The sequence below is a fragment of the Crinia signifera genome, chromosome 1 (genome assembly GCF_055691185.1).
Source record: "Crinia signifera chromosome 1, ASM5569118v1, whole genome shotgun sequence".
In the NCBI taxonomy this organism is placed as follows: Eukaryota; Metazoa; Chordata; class Amphibia; order Anura; family Myobatrachidae; genus Crinia; species Crinia signifera.
In genome coordinates this window covers 214,652,086-214,668,042 of record NC_139217.1, presented here as the reverse complement: position 1 = coordinate 214,668,042, position 15,957 = coordinate 214,652,086, and the positions used below count along the sequence as shown (strand labels likewise).

The 15,957-nt window shown below is 41.6% G+C and overlaps 1 protein-coding gene across 2 annotated transcripts in view; it reads left to right on the top strand.

Moving 5' to 3' along the window:
- The window catches only part of FZR1 (fizzy and cell division cycle 20 related 1), a 77,515-nt gene extending 62,658 nt beyond the window's left edge, over positions 1 to 14,857 (top strand). For both annotated transcript variants that reach the window (XM_083179248.1, XM_083179249.1), the window contains 2 exons: positions 5,802 to 5,894; positions 13,979 to 14,857. In XM_083179248.1, the coding sequence (XP_083035374.1) occupies positions 5,802 to 5,894; positions 13,979 to 14,020 (135 nt within the window). In that variant the 3' untranslated portion in view covers positions 14,021 to 14,857. The remainder of the gene's footprint in view (positions 1 to 5,801; positions 5,895 to 13,978) is intronic.
- The last annotated feature ends 1,100 nt before the right edge of the window (positions 14,858 to 15,957 follow it).

Sequence of the window (15,957 nt, the reverse complement as noted above, 5' to 3'; positions counted from 1 at the left end):
TTCGGAACCCTGCGATTGTGCAGTGAATCCTAAACAGGATTCGCTGCACATGGAGGAAAAAAATCTTTGAATACTCCCCTTTGTCTTGTCAATATATTTTGAGAGTCCTAATCTAACTCTAGTCCTACTTATTTACTTTTAGTATAGTTTAAAATGTTGGACCGATATAGGGTCAGATACAGCTTTGCAAGCATGTCTATTTAGAGGACAGATCTTGCATGTTTTCACACTTTAGAGAGAGAGGTTGGGAGACCCGCACCATAAATCAAATTTACATAGTGTGTTTGTCTGTGGATGGATATACTTCTACCTGACAGGAATCTTATACAAATACCTTTCCTGACCAGCTAGGGTGCTGTCCCCTGATTTAAAATTAATACAATGTGGGTAAGAGAGAAAAGAGAAATCAGTTTATTTAGGACGCACTCCTCATCCATAAAAACATACCTACAGATAGGTGTGTGTGTATATGTATATATATATATATATATATATATATATATATATATATATATATATATATATATATATATATATATATATATATATATATATATATATATATATATATATATATATATATATATATATATATTTTTTTTTTTTTTTAATTTTTACAATTTTGTTAACTAGCAAGTCATCATTCTATAATAGTGCGGTATAATTTTAATAATTATATGAGACCTTATTGAATATGTCCCTGTGCCAGGGTTTTCAAGTAGCGAAAATATTTAAACAAGATATAGATGTAGAAGGAAAAAGAAATATTAAAGATTAAAATCCCACTCTGTGATCTCGTAGCTTGGTGTTAATCGTCTAGTCCTTGCTTTTATGATGCAGGTACACTTATTGTTAAATTAAGCGCCTGTGTTGATTTTATAGTGATGAATTGTAATATTATCACTGTCTGCTGAATAAATTGTTAGTTGTGTTACTGTCTGTTGTGTTTGGTCTTATTTGTAGTGCTGATTTTTCTCAAAACTTTGTATCTTCCTGTCACAGATACATTGTATGTGCCAGCGTGTGAGATTTTTGCCTTATTTAGTGGTGTACACACTGGGCAATCTAGTGATTGAATCCTCCGAAATTTATTCAATGCACTGTATGTGATATAATGGTACTTTGTACGTATTGACCAACATTTTAAACTATACTAAAGTAAATAAGTTCCAACAAATAAGTAGGACTAGAGTTAGATTAGGACTCTCATTTAAAAAAAAAAAAATATATACACCTATCTGTAGGTATGTTTTTATGAATGTGGATGAGGAGTGCGTCCTAAATAAACTGATTTCTCTTTTCTCTCTTACCCACAATGTTTTCACACTTTACATGATCTGGAGCTCAGTGTTTTCAAGATGGATTGACACAGACCCCAAACTCCTTTATGTTCCAACTGAAGAGAAGGAACTTATGCTGGTCATTTGCACTCACTGTACAGATAGCTGTGGGTCTTAACAATAGACAACTATACCGCCGCTATGATACTACTGTGACATACAGTATATAGCAGCAGCTGCATGTAATTAAGACTAATAAACAATAACAGAAGAGCAAAATAATTATTAAAAATAATATAAAATTAGATGTTTATATAGTATTTAATATGGTAATTCATAAAATAACATTGAAAAACACTCCATAAAAGGAATATATAAACTAATTAGCACCCATAAAATATCCAGTGACCCGCACAGTCTGTTCCTATAGATGCCCCTGACAGTCAAAAAGTATTGAAAATGAATAGTTACCACCCTGGATCGGATCAATGCAGCATCTTCATCCACTAGTATCCATGTGGATGGACCAAAACTGGTATTTTTAGCCATGTATCCACCGGAGAAAATTTGTGGAACATGTTTTAGCAGCTGAGTCCTTAACCCCAACGCATGAGGAATGTACCCAGAGAATTGGTGGTGTGGAGTCCAAAGAGCCGTTAGATGTTATGAAGGCCAGAGGAGTCCCATGGGGTTGGTTCGTTCTACAATCCGGGATTCTCTGTAGATATTTGTGTCCAAATAGCAGCTTCTGATGATTTTGCTACGCTAGGTGGCTTTATCAAAGGTACCTGGAAATGGTTGACATACCATAGGTCAGCATTGGCTGAAGGTCGTCACGAGCTTAAAGTGGACATGCTCAACACTCTTAAGGTTAAAACAACTTTTTCATTTTTTTGGTTGGTTTAGACCAGGCATGTCCAACCTGCGGCCCTCGAGATGTTGTGAAACTACACATCCCAGCATGCCTTGCAATAGTTTTAGCATTCCCTAATAGCAATACTATGGCAAGGCATGCTGGGATGTGTAGTTTCACAACATCTGGAGGGCCGCAGGTTGGACATGCCTGGTTTAGACCGACCTTGGCTCATACTTAAATATCCAAGTGGGCATAGAGTGAGAATATAATAGTGTGCCAAGCGCAGCGAGGCACTGTGAAGCACAGCGAGTGCAGCGTTAAACTTATATGGTAACAAAAAACAAGTATATTTTTAGTGCTGACCATGTTGACATTAAGCTTGTGTTGACCTGGCAATGCCAACATATGGTATGTCAAGCATTTTCAGGTGTTGACCTAGTCACTGTTGACAATTAGTGGTCAGCCTTGTCACTGTTGACCTAGACATTGCGACCCACTATATTGTAACCGCGAATCTCAATCCCCGTGATTCATGATGTGATACGGGTGTTTCCCGGGTTATTTAGGTTCCCAAAACTGATTTGAGGGCACCACAACACGTAACAGGCGATAATGAGGTGCTAACATAAGAAGCCGATGTCAAACACGTAAAGGTTTCTTTCATCCACCTTGCCCTTACAGTAATGTCCTTTTCATGGTCATGCTGAGAATGCCTGTTGTTCGAAGATACATCATCTTTACTTAACCTGAAATCAAACTGCTTATTTTTGTCTGTTACAAAAGTAGCCTTAAAAACCAATTGAAGGCCACGATTATTTACATTATACAACAGCCGCCCCCGGTACTTGCCTAATATGCCATCAATTTTGCCTTAAGTATTATGCCTAAATAAGATCTTGAATGTATCTGATTTGTCTCCTTTAGTGCGGTTTCTTTCCGGATGCAGTACAAGGCTTACCTTAAGTACCGGTATCACACCACGTGAGAAACGCCGTTATCTGCAGGTGGGGCTGCACGCCTGGATGGATGGCATTAAGAATGACATCACTTCTCAGCACGTCATGCTGGTGCACACATCACTTAGCAATAAGTAAACAATGCAATGACATTGTGATATGACACAATGTTAAAAACGCATAGCAATGAGAAACAAATGCAAATATACTTATAATACATTTGCAATATATAGAAAATTGTCACAAATATTTAGGCCATGTTACCTGTATATGAGTCAAATCAATATGTAAGGAATAAATACCATTAGAACAAATACGGATGGCGAAAATTTTGGGGGTCTATGTAATTCAATAGAGTCTAAAAGGAGAGGCTCTATCCTGTATGTGGTGGACAACCACAGCTATCAGACTACTATAATTCTCACATAGGGGTATATTCAATTGCTGTCGGAACAGCCATCTAGTCCAAAAGACATCAGTTTCCAACTTGAATAGTTCGGAAAGGGGTTCCGACCTATTCAATAAGGGCTGTTTTTTTACAAAAGGTTGAAATGCTCCAAGCTGTCGGAAAACAGGTGGATTGGCGGAGTATAGGGAGAAGGGAGTATAGTGCCTGGTCCTGCTGCCGGGCCTGCTGAGCAGCAGCAGCAACTCACATGGCGAAGAGGATGCCGTCGCGCCTCTCCCTCACCAGGGATGTTTGGCATTGTACAAGTGACGCACCCACAGGCTGATCACCGCTATAGTTTGTTATGGCCAATCGTATGGAGGACCGATGGACCGCCCTAGGTTGTCTAAATGTTCTTTCTGTCTTCCCTATGTGTGAATGTCCTCAAGCACAAATAAATTGGTATATTACAAATTTAGATTTACAGGTGAGCCTGTGTTTGATTGTCTTGCCCGTAAGAGGGTGAAAAGTGGATCCCGCTATCATACTTTCAGTTGGTGCATCTGTAGCGAATACAAAGTTAAGAGGTATGACTGGAGATTTAGCTCTTATATCTGTCTTAACTAGGATGTCTTGTGGACTAACCTCTGGTATAACAGGACAACAATTTTGTATGCTGTAATTGGAACTCTGGATCACTCTGTATAATTGGCTAGAGTTTTTTTAGAGATCTGATTTGTTTCCTGGCTGCTATGGTTAGATCCGCAGAATCATGGCCTGATCACTGGCTGACTGTTTAGGTGACAGTGTGTCACCTCTATTGACCTTAAGAGCTTTGGCTTGAGCTTGATTCAGCCATGCTAGGTTATAACCTTTCTGCAAAAATGTGTCAAGCGTTTTATCAATTTCCGATGATTGGATGTAATTCTCATAGCTCTCAAATTTAGAGTATGACCATCCCTGTTTAAGGGACATAAGATGAGTTCTTAAAGTGTAACAATTGAAATTTTAACATCCAAGATAAAAAGATCATGTCTTTACTAATTGAATACATAGGTTTAATAGGGTGCAAGAGCCTGTTACAGTATGTTGTTCCTAAACGGATACTAGTGCTTCCTGCATACCCTTCTACATGACCAGCAGATCATCTATATATCTAGGGTAGAAAAAATAATTTCTGCTCTATGGAAAAAAATGTCTTGCTCAACCCCAAGCATAAAAGTGTTGAAGTAAGATGAGGCCACAGATATAAGAGCTAAATCTCCAGTCATACTGCCTAATTTTCTTAATAGTAATATGAGTTGTATTTGTTGCAGATGCACCATTTGTTAGTATATGATAACAGGATCCACTTTTCAACACCCTCTTACAGGCAAGAACATTAGACACAGGCTCACCTGTAAATCTAAATTTGTAATATACCAACTTATTTGTCCTTGTGGACGTTCATGCATAGGGAAGACGGAACATTTTGAGAACGTATGGCAGTCCATCGGTCCTCCATACAATTGGCCATAACAAACTGTAATAGTAATCAGCCTGTGGAGCGTCACTTCTACAATGCAAAGTATCCTCTACGTACATTAAAATACAGAATGATAAATCAGGCTCTACATGGAGGAAAATAATTGAAACTTGGAACCCAGTGGATATTTAGATTGAGCACATTGGTACCACGAGTGCTCAATGAACATCTAGGGCTAATAACATTTTATCTTAATGGTTACATCATAGGTGCAGTTTTATTATATCTATTAGTTTTGCATTATTTGATGCATGCTTAATTCTAAATACTTACTGTATACTATTTAGGAATTATAGTAGTCTGATAGCTGTGGTTCTCTATCACATATCAGATGGAGGCTCCCTTTTAGGATCTTGAATTATATAGACCCCAAAACTTTTCACCATCTGTATATGTTGTAGTGGTATTTATTTCTTCTTGCAAATGTATTATATTTATGCTATGATGTGCATTTATTTGTTTCTCTGGTAGATAGCTATGCATTTTTAACATTTTGTCCGTATTGCACTGGCTTTTGTTTTTGTGCACGGAGATGTCATTCTTAGCAACGTCCAGCCAGGAGTCCAGTACCGCCTCCAGATCACAGAGTTTCTCACGTGGTGATATACTTGTACTTAAGGTAAGCCTTGTACAATTGTATGTTAAGACCTGACTAAAGTGACACTTACAAAAAATTGGACACTAAAACGTAGCCATATCCAAGCCACTGTGTACGAATTTCTTACAAGAGTGCTGCTTATGTTGGGATTGTGTATGGCTCCATTTTGATGGTTTGTTTATATTTTATGATATATAGGCCATGTCCCCAGATGGTGAAGCTATTGTCACAGGTGCTGGAGATGAAACCTTACGATTCTGGAATGTTTTCAGCAAAACAAGATCTACAAAGGTAAGGTCACCTATCATTAATAATTGTTGTTTTTTATTATATTACATTGACATTTTTCAGCCCATTAGGATGATTTGCCACGTAACTAATAAAGCAAACTATTAAGAAATGAAGCAACCCATTACAATGGCACTATATTTCTGCAAATCTATGCACCAGGACATTTTAATTTGATATGATATGCTGGCATGCTAGAAATATGTTGCTCATAAGTCATGCATATGCATGTGTATATATAGATAATCATTGTAATTATTATATTTTTGTATTAATCCTTCACCTTTTTTTAAATATGGAAAAGCACCCCTTAGGAAACTATAAAATAAAACCATCCCACGCATACTTAAACGCTCTGTTCCTAATTATTACTGTTTATTTATGTGTGGGACTATATTTCTACACAGTGAAGGACAGTCGGAAAAATTAGGCTTTATGCACTTAATAGGGACATATAAAGTGGAAAAAATGCAGACCGGAAAACAAAGGGGGGACCATGCTCACAAGAGAAAAAAGGGTACTTATGTATTATCTCGGCTCCCATGTTGAATGCACCCCATTTTTTCATACCCCTACTATCCAACTACGCACGGAGTTGATTTTATATAGTGTGGCGAGCGCAGCGAGCCACCGTGCCTGAAGCGTGGCGAGCGGACGCGGTCTCATAAGAAAAACGGGAGCCCAGATATTACATAAGTACCGAAAAAAGTTAACAGCGCTATATAGTAAATTTAAGAGGATAATAGATTTGATTGGATACACTTTAAATATATAAATAAAATGATAAAAATATCCCTTTCCAGAAAACAAAAAACAGGAAATATAAATGAACATGTATATCTGACACCATATCATGCATTATTTCACTAACAATTTATAGTAGTGGGGATTGTCCGTTCCTATGAATGCCTCTGGACAGTTCTGACACAATGCTAGCACTTATTGGTGCCTCAAACACACAAAGTATAAGTCTTTCAGAGATCTGATAACACGTGTCCTAAAATTTATCTTAGATGCCATGGTTTTATTTATATATTTAAATATCATCATCATGGTAAGATGTTTACATATTTCGGTACTTGTTTCCTAGCATGACGCCCACGATATTCAGTCGCATGTAAAATTGTATAAGCCCCCTAATGGGTTTATTCAATGTTAAATGTCCCCCAAATACGATTTTAAATTGTATAAGCACCTTAATGGGTGCTTACAATGTTAAATGCACCCCCACTGTGAACGTCAACCCGAAGCGTGGCGAGCGGCGGCGGTACGCGTCCTCCGACCTTTTCATACCCCCACTATCCACGTCGGCGTGGAGTCGATTTTATATAGTGTGGCGAGCCACCGAGCCTGAAGCGTGGCGAGGGGACGCGTATTACATTACATGTATTCCGTGGCCGCTCGCCACGCTTTGAGCTCGGTGGCTCGCTGCGCTCGCCACACTATCTAAAATCAACTCCACGCCGAAGTGGATGGTGGGGGTATGAAAAGGTCGGAGGACGCGTACCGCCTCCGCTCGCCACGCTATGGGTTGGCGTTGATAGTGGGGGTGCTTTAAACATTGTAAGCACCCATTAGGGTGCTTATACAATTTAAAAACGCTTTGCATCGCATTGTATCACATTGTTTGCCATATACAATGGTATACAATATTAAATTGTATACCATCGGGTGCCCATCGCGTCACATCGCATACCATTGTATGGCTTATGGTATGCGATGCGATGGGCGCCGTGCTAGGAAACAAGTACCCATATTTCTCCTTCATCCACTAGGTGGCACTGGAGTTACAGTGGGGAATAGAGGGTGACCACTAGGAGCATGGGCACTTTAAGAAATTTACAAGTTTGGCTGACTCCTCCCCTCTACTTCCCCATCCCAGGCAGTCTTAGAATGTGCTCGGAGGAGCTGGGTGCAGGGTTTTGCTCTCTCAGGGCAAATAGAAATTTTATTTTCGATTTATGTTTATTTTGTACTGATTTTACACCGAGGACAGACAGGCAGCTTCTGCCATTGCCTGTCTGCACCGTGGGAGCTGCTGGGGGGACCCCATCGCCACTGCTTGCGGTTTGCGCCAGGGTCTCTGGCTCCCGAGACCACTGTCCCAGAGTGACCGGACACCGCTGCATGCAGCTTGCGTCGCACTCCCCTCAGCCATACCGCCACCGGCCAGTCTAGGCAGATGTAAGTATGCCCTGACCCCCTGCTAGCAGAGGGGTTCAGATACTATAAAGGCGGTCCTTGGCCACTTTTCTAAAAAGGCGCCATTGTAAGGAGACTGAGCTGGCCGGGTGGGGAGCTTACCGCTGGGTTTGCTTCCATTGACCCAGCTAAAACGCAGCTCTGACTATTTTAATATACTTTAATATACTTGGCGCCCATGCACACTGCTGCAGGCTCTTGACTGCTGCTGCCCTGTGCTTCAGCATGTCCTAGTCTCCCAGTAACTGCATCTATGACTGCAGCTGCTCCCCCAAGTTCTGTGATCAGACAGTGGGGTTTAGAGCATGGTGGGACAGTATTGGGCTGTATGTAACTTAGGTCATAGCACTCCTGTGTTATAACCATGGTGTTTTTGATGGCCTGTGGCAGCTCATCTCTTTATACTATCTCTCCTTTCCAGTGATTCTATCTCTGGCTACCTATACCTACTCTCTCTCTCTCTCTCTCTCTCTCTCTCTCTCTCTCTCTCTCTCTCTCTCTCTCTCTCTCTCTCTCTCTCTCTCTCTCTCTCTCTCTCTCTCTCTCTCTCTCTCTCTCTCTCTCTCTCTCTCTCTCTCTCTCTCTCTCTCTCTCTCTGTGTGTAGTGTAAGTATATATATTGGCAGGTGAAAACTCAGGGGCTCTGCAGAAAGTAACCTGCATGAAATGTACAACTCAGTTTACACTGTCATCTGAGAAAAAGCTGCTTTGTGATAAATAGGCAGCATTTAACCCTGTGTTGTCATCCCAAAGGGAAATCCCTGCCTGGCACCTTTGTCCTCAGAGTCCACAAAGTGAGATCTTATGTAGCCTCTGCTTGTAAGCCTACAAGTGTCTTTTGACTTGTACCCCCTCTTTCTTACTGAAAGACACTGTGTCCCTCACATTATTACAAAGTAAGAGTGGACATGCAGCTTCAGCACAGTTTTGTTACAATGTTGTATCACATGCTATGCTGACATTACCATACCCTCCAACATCTGGAGGGCAAAAATCGGTACACATTTAGAAAGGGGTCGTGGCCTCATGTAAAGGAGGTGTGGCATCACGAAAGGGGCGTGGTATTACACATTATACCACACATTGTAATGCCCATTACACATTTTAGTAAACGCTGTAATGCCAATTACACATAAGGCCACAAACAATAATGACCATTACATACTTGACAACTAAATGCTGCTTACCTACATGCTCATTGCTAGGCAGTTCTTTCTTGATGCCAGGGGTTTCATCATATTCGATGCATCATGTTTCATGTAAAGGGGGCTTCATGCTCGTTGCCGGGGGGGGGGTGGGGGGGGTGGATTGCTCATTTCAAAGGGGTGGGGGGGGTTGCTCGTTGTCAAGGGGGAGCCGTCGGACTCACACAGTTGAACGAAATGACAGCCGGGCAGAGAGTGCACTGCTGTCTGTGCGCTGCCCGGCTGTAGTGGGGTGGGGTTGCACGTTGTCAAGGGGGAGGGAATTGCTCATTTTAAAGGGGTGGGGGTTGCTCCTTGTCAAGGGGAGCTGCCGGACTCACGCAGTTGAACGAAATGACAGCTGGGCAGAGAGTGCACTGCTGTCTGTGCGCTGCCCGGCTGTATAGTAAAGCAGCAGCCGCCCTGGTCCGTCGCTATTTTCAATTCTGCTGCTGCTGGATGGTCACAAGCCAATAGAAGCTCGTGATCCGGCAGCCGCTCCTGATTGGCTGCCGGACCGCGAGCTCCTATTGGCTCGCGGCCATCCAGACTACTAGGAAGAATTGATAATAGCGACAAAGCTGGGCATAGTCACAAGGCTGCTGCTGCCTGCTGAAATGGTACAGAGTACAGACTAGATCCAACTGGGCAGCGCGCACAGACAGCGCTCTCTGCCCGACTGTCAATTCTTTAAAAAAAAAACCGTACATTCGGTACAGGTTGAATTTGCCGGTACAGACCGTTAAAAAGCGGTACTGTACCGGCAAATTCGGTACTGTTGGAGGGTATGCATTACATGTGACATAGAGGTGACTGCCTTACTCTGAGGCCAGGCTACAGTGTACACATACAGAGGCCTACAGCTCTTCTGCTGTTAGTGTTGTATCACGTGCTATTCTGAAGTTACATGTGACACAGAGGTCTCTGCCTCACTCTGAGGCCAAGTAGGGTACACATAAGTACAAGGTTTGTATCTGTACAGTGTACACATACAGAGCTGGTTACCCTTTTAGGTCCACACACCTGTTTGGGTAGCTGTTTTCACTATGGTTTATTAGTATACCCAGTCTGGGGTACAAAGCACATAGCCAAATGACTGTGTCTGGACTATCTTGAAAAACTATTACAGACAAAATAAGAATCAGGATGGTTTAAGAAAATTATGTCTGTTTGTGTGGCCATCACCCAGAATACCATTGCTTATTACCTTTTCCCTGCAAATGGCAGGGCACAAGAAGAGACTCCACAAATCTGTGGACTCTGACGTTGGTACTTTAAACAGGAATAATGTTCAAGGATCCTGCTAAAAGAAAGCTTGTAGCCTTCCACCCAGGGGAGTAGCCTTCTGCGTGAATACAGCTGTTGCAAATTGGTTGGTCAAGTTTGACCATTCTCCTCTAAAATACATTAGCAGGCCTCATATAATGATCAAGGCAACGATTCCACTTTGGTGAGCAAAGGTCTTGTTACTGGTTTTTCTTCTATGGTGATCACCAATGAAGATTGCCGTGTGCGTTTCATCGACATATAGGTTGGAAGCTTTACACTTATATAGTGTCACAAGTTCCATATACAATTTAACAATTTACTGCCTCCTATGTATTGATAGGATGGTGCACATATACAACTTAAATTATAAAATAATATGTATGTATATTTACATATTTCTGCGTTTTTGCATATATAATGCAGTGCCTTCTTACTTTCATACAGTGTTCCCTTATAGGTACCTGTTTGGTGTTATATATATATATATATATATATATTATAGTGTATCTACAGGTAGATAGATACAATATTACCAAGAAGATGGTTTCTTACGTACACTATGCTTATGCTTGGAAGCAAACAATATTTGCTCCAGCCAACACGGTATCTTCCCTCCAGATACCTACAAGAGGACATCTGTCTGTGGGTCCGCTTGTCTGTGGTCCCGTCAGTTTTATCTCCAAAAGCTTACGCTATGATACATGGGAAAGCGGGAGACTCCTTTAAATCTGATTAGCCAGGAGCTATAATGGTGCTTAGTGGCACTGGTCTGAGTCCATCTGCAGAAAACTGTTTAGGCATGTACGCAGTACCTAGGTCGCATGAAGCTCACCCCTCTGTACACAAACAGGACTGCTCATCTTGCTCCTTCGTCCGGGGCCGATTTTGCTGTTAGGGTTGTGAAGTCACGGTGTAAACTAGTGACACTGCCTTTTGGTTTCATTGCCATCGGATATGTCTATATGACGTTATATGGTTATGTGTCCTTCCTGTTCTTGGGAAGAACCTTGGCCTTTGTAAGAGAAAGCTAACTCTGCCTACGGTGATTTTTCTTCCCAGGTTCAGATGACAGGTTACTTCTGGCCCATGTTGTGCCAGTCTCCAAAGGATGGTAGGGCTCCTCGCTCGATATAGTTTGAAAACCTCTGCTCACCAATCCGAGGGCATCGCAGGAGGCTCTTCTCTCTATCAAGTTTTTTGAGTTCACAGCAGTTGCTATGCCTGGCTTCAGACGAAACCTCTCCTTTGAGGCCAGGTCATACGGGTGCAGCCTAACAAAGCCACGGCTTTTAATGGGGATAACTAGCGCAGTCACGCTGCATGGTACAAGTTGCGTGGAATTCTTGAGGCTAGGATCAACCCGCGTTTAGAACAGCGGTATTCCTCACCTTAGCCACTTAAGTGTCTGACTATCTCAGTCGTCTGGCCGTGCATCAAGGAGAATGGTATCTCCATGTCCAGTCTTCCAGAAGCTAATGTCCCGCTAAGGTCGCTCTGAGATCGCATTGCTGGCAGCTTGGCGATATCAATTACCCTTCTGCTACACCTGTACACTATGTCTGATGGAGGTAGGGTGTATACCCTCACAACTCTCTGGTCTTGCCGTTTCATTTATCTTTCTCCTCCCTCCCAGAGGTTGCTTCGGATTCTACGGCATATTTGAAAATACAAGTCACTGTCCTATTGATGGCTTCAGCAGGACCTCGCAGTGCCTAGAACTCCACTCTAATGTCTCTTTTGACGAGTATGGCTTCATCACTACGAAGTGATCTACCCCTCAGGCTTCTCGTCTGAATGGCCTCAAAGTGTTTTAAATTCGCTAACTTGGTTACTAGGCGGTCCTTTTCAGAAATGAGCAGGTGTCACCCAGTGATGATCCCTATGTTATGTGCTAGCACAGAAGTGATGTCTGTGCATTATTGTCGCTTTTGGTGAGCTTAGGTTTCTTGGTGTGAGGGGCAAGGCATTCTCCTGTGCTCAATTTATGAAGATTCAGTTTTTTCTGTTTTTACAGGCCTTGACGGCTCCGGTGTCCGCTCTCTCCTTTTTTTCTTACAGGGAGGTTGTCATTATTAGTAAAGGTGGAGTCTACAAACTCCCTTCCTTATCCGCTACTCCTGGTTATTTAGCCATGGTCCTTGCTTCCTACACTCTCCATCAGTTGGACACTGTGGAGTTGATCTATCGGACGTGGTTTGGTTACAGTTGCTGGCCTTCACATCGACCAGACATGTATTGGCTTAAGCAGCTCTCTCCTGTTGTGTTTCCTTTACTGATATATTCATGAGGACTTCCTGCATTGAAGCATAATTCTGTATAGGTCTGCCCTCCCTTTTATGAGGTTGTGACAACCTTCCATATCAGCAGCTGATGGTCCTCTCCCGGTAGATCTCCAGATATCAGGTATCTGGTTGTAATCCGTACACTCCGGATCTGGGTTCCCGGCAATGCTTCCATCCGTAACTCTGATGCTCTGCTTTGTGTGACTCGGCAAAGCCGGGCTGGCGTCTTCACAGACTGTGGTCAACTGCCTCCTCTTTCTCTCCGGCAAGCTTAATTAACTTTTTTCATGGCCTCCACCTTCTTTCTGTGCATTTAATGCTCACTGTGGGACCTTCTTGGGTGGCTGCCTGTGGATTCTCCATTCAGCTATTCTGTAGGGCTGTCACTTGGCTGGATCCTTCGGACCTTGGGGATGCCTTTGTGGCTCCAGCATCTCAGTTTGGCCGCTTTGATTTAAAGGTTTCTGAACGCTGTCCCGCTCATGTTGGGAGCTTTGGGACCTCCCCACTGTAACTCCAGTGCCACCTAGTGGATGAAGGAGAAAACGGGATTTTGTGCTTACAGTTAAATCCTTTTCTCCGATTTCCACAGGTGGCACTGGACGCCCTCCCGGCGCTGCTCTTCCAGAAAGTTATGGCTAATCGCCTCTTTGGTTAAGTCCCCTACCAAGGTGGATTCCTTTGTTAGTTGGATCTCCCTGGCCGTTGTTGATGTTGCTTGAAATTTCTATTTTCACTTTTCCTGTTCTGTTTGGTAGATTTAGAATGTGTTATGTTTAACCTCCTCTCGGAAGTGTTTTTCTTCCAGCTCCCTCTGGGCACAATACTGCATACTGCCTGGGATGGGGAAGTAGAGGGGAGGAGTCAGCCACAATTGTAAATTTCTTAAAGTGCCCATGCTCCTAGTGGTCGCCCTCTATTCCCCATTGTAACTCCAGTGCCACCTGTGGAATCGGAGAAAAGGATTTAACGGTAAGTACAAAATCCCGTTTTCTTTACTAAATGGTTAAAAAAAAATGTATTGAAGTTGTATACCTTATTTTCAGACAGAAACCTGTCTTGCTATTTTCTGGACTGTACCTGTTTTTATGACCATTTTTGACTGCCCCTGACATTGAAGTTAAATTTATATTTTTCTCTTCCGTTCTAGGAGTCTGTTTCCGTCCTCAACCTCTTCACCAGAATACGATAAAAACAACAATAAATCTCCATTGTTCCTCACTAGGCGTGGATTAAATGACTGCCTTTTTTTTGTTACCCAGCAGAGAGACTGCAAATGCTCTGGACACAGTGCCGTGGTTCTTTAAAAGACACTATAGGGTTGTGTGGCATTAAACAGCAATGCTCTGTCTGTCCTTTTCATCAATGGTAGAAGAGTAAGAAGGAACCACAAAATTTATGTATACTGGCAAGTGGGTATAAGCAACCCTACTGACCATGTTCTATAGCTATGTATGTAAGTGTATGTATATAAATAACTATGTATATCTTATAATTTTTGGGATTAACCCGATGAGCAGTGCAAAGCAGTATTCGCTAACAGCCAGAGCTAGAAAGCCGAGAGACCTCCAAAAGCTATTTTAGACTTTACGGGACCATGGTCTGTTTTATAGAAGTACATATATTCCACATATCAATTAGTCTGGTCTGCATGCAGAGGAGTCCACTATTAAAACTTTACACTCACACACTCATTACAGCTATACTTGCAATGTTTCACCTAACTTTTTATTTGTCAATATAAATGTGCTTAATCTGCGAGTTTGGGGTGGGAGGGGTAATATTAATATGGACTGATATTTTACAAATGTGTGAATGAAAGATTGGTTTTCTCATTGTTGCAAAATGTTTGTTTAATGCTGTGCAGTTTCTTTTTATGAGTGATGTTATGTATTTTTAATGTTAATTTAATCTAATTTTCAAGATCGATCAGCAGTATTGCCTGGTTGTTCCCTTTGATTTTTTGATGCATTGTTTTGCACGAATGATGAATTTAGGGGAAGGAAAAAAGTCTGTTTACTCAAGGAAAGCACTTAATATGTGATTACTACATTGCCCTCTTTACTCACTAGGCATTTCAACCTTAACCTTCGAATTGGTTAGTTTGAGTTATGTGGGGATGTTTTGTTCTATACTGATGCTGGAATCCTTTCTTTGTTCTCCCCAGAGGTGGGGTATGTCATCACTTCTTTTGTTTTTAAAGAAAAAAAATAATCCCATTTTTTTATGTTAAAAAATGACTGGGCCTATTTATTTTTGAGACTGACATTTTACGCTATTTGTAGGGCAGTTTGTATGTACTGATGTCTTATTTGCTCAGTAATCATTGAATGACCCAATAACAGTAATTCTAGCACTATGCTACATAAAGTAGACCATTATCTACATATCTGTAGAAGGGCCTACACAAGGCAACGATGTGTGCTAAACAATGTCAGGGCCAGTGTTCAATGGTGAGAACACTGGCCCTGACTGGCGATTTAAGTAGATTTATCCAGCCTGCTGCATATTAATAGCAAGGTGATAGCGACGCGCAGGGCAGCACATCGCTATGGCCCCCACACATGGCATGATGTAGGGACTAGTGATCTAGTCAGATTGCTTAGAAAATGCCCTGAATGTGTAGGTCCTTTAAGTGTTTCAGAGTTGTTTACTATTAGATGAAGGTGTTTAGGTTTACATAGGCTCTTTAACCCCTTACCGCCGCAGCCTGTTTTTGCCTTCCTGACAGAGCCCTTTTTTTCAAATCTGACATGTATCACTTAAGTGGGGATAACTTTTTTTTGCTTTTACTTATCCCAGTGATTTTGAGATTGTTTGTTTTCTCGTGACACATTGTACTTCAAGTTAGTGGTAAATTTTGGTCGATACAGTCTGTGTTTTTTTGTGAAAAATACCAAAATGTCATAAAAAAATTGAGGCGGCTTAAAATATGAATAGCAAATTCTCAAATTTTCAAGAAAATTTCAAACACTGATTTTTTTTAGGGACCAGTTCAGTTCTGATGTGACTTTGTGAGACACTCCCATAAATGATGCCATTTCAAAAACTGCACCCCTCACAGTATTCCAAACAGCATTTTGGAAGTTTGTTAACCCTTTAGGTGTTTCACAGGAATTAAAACAAAGT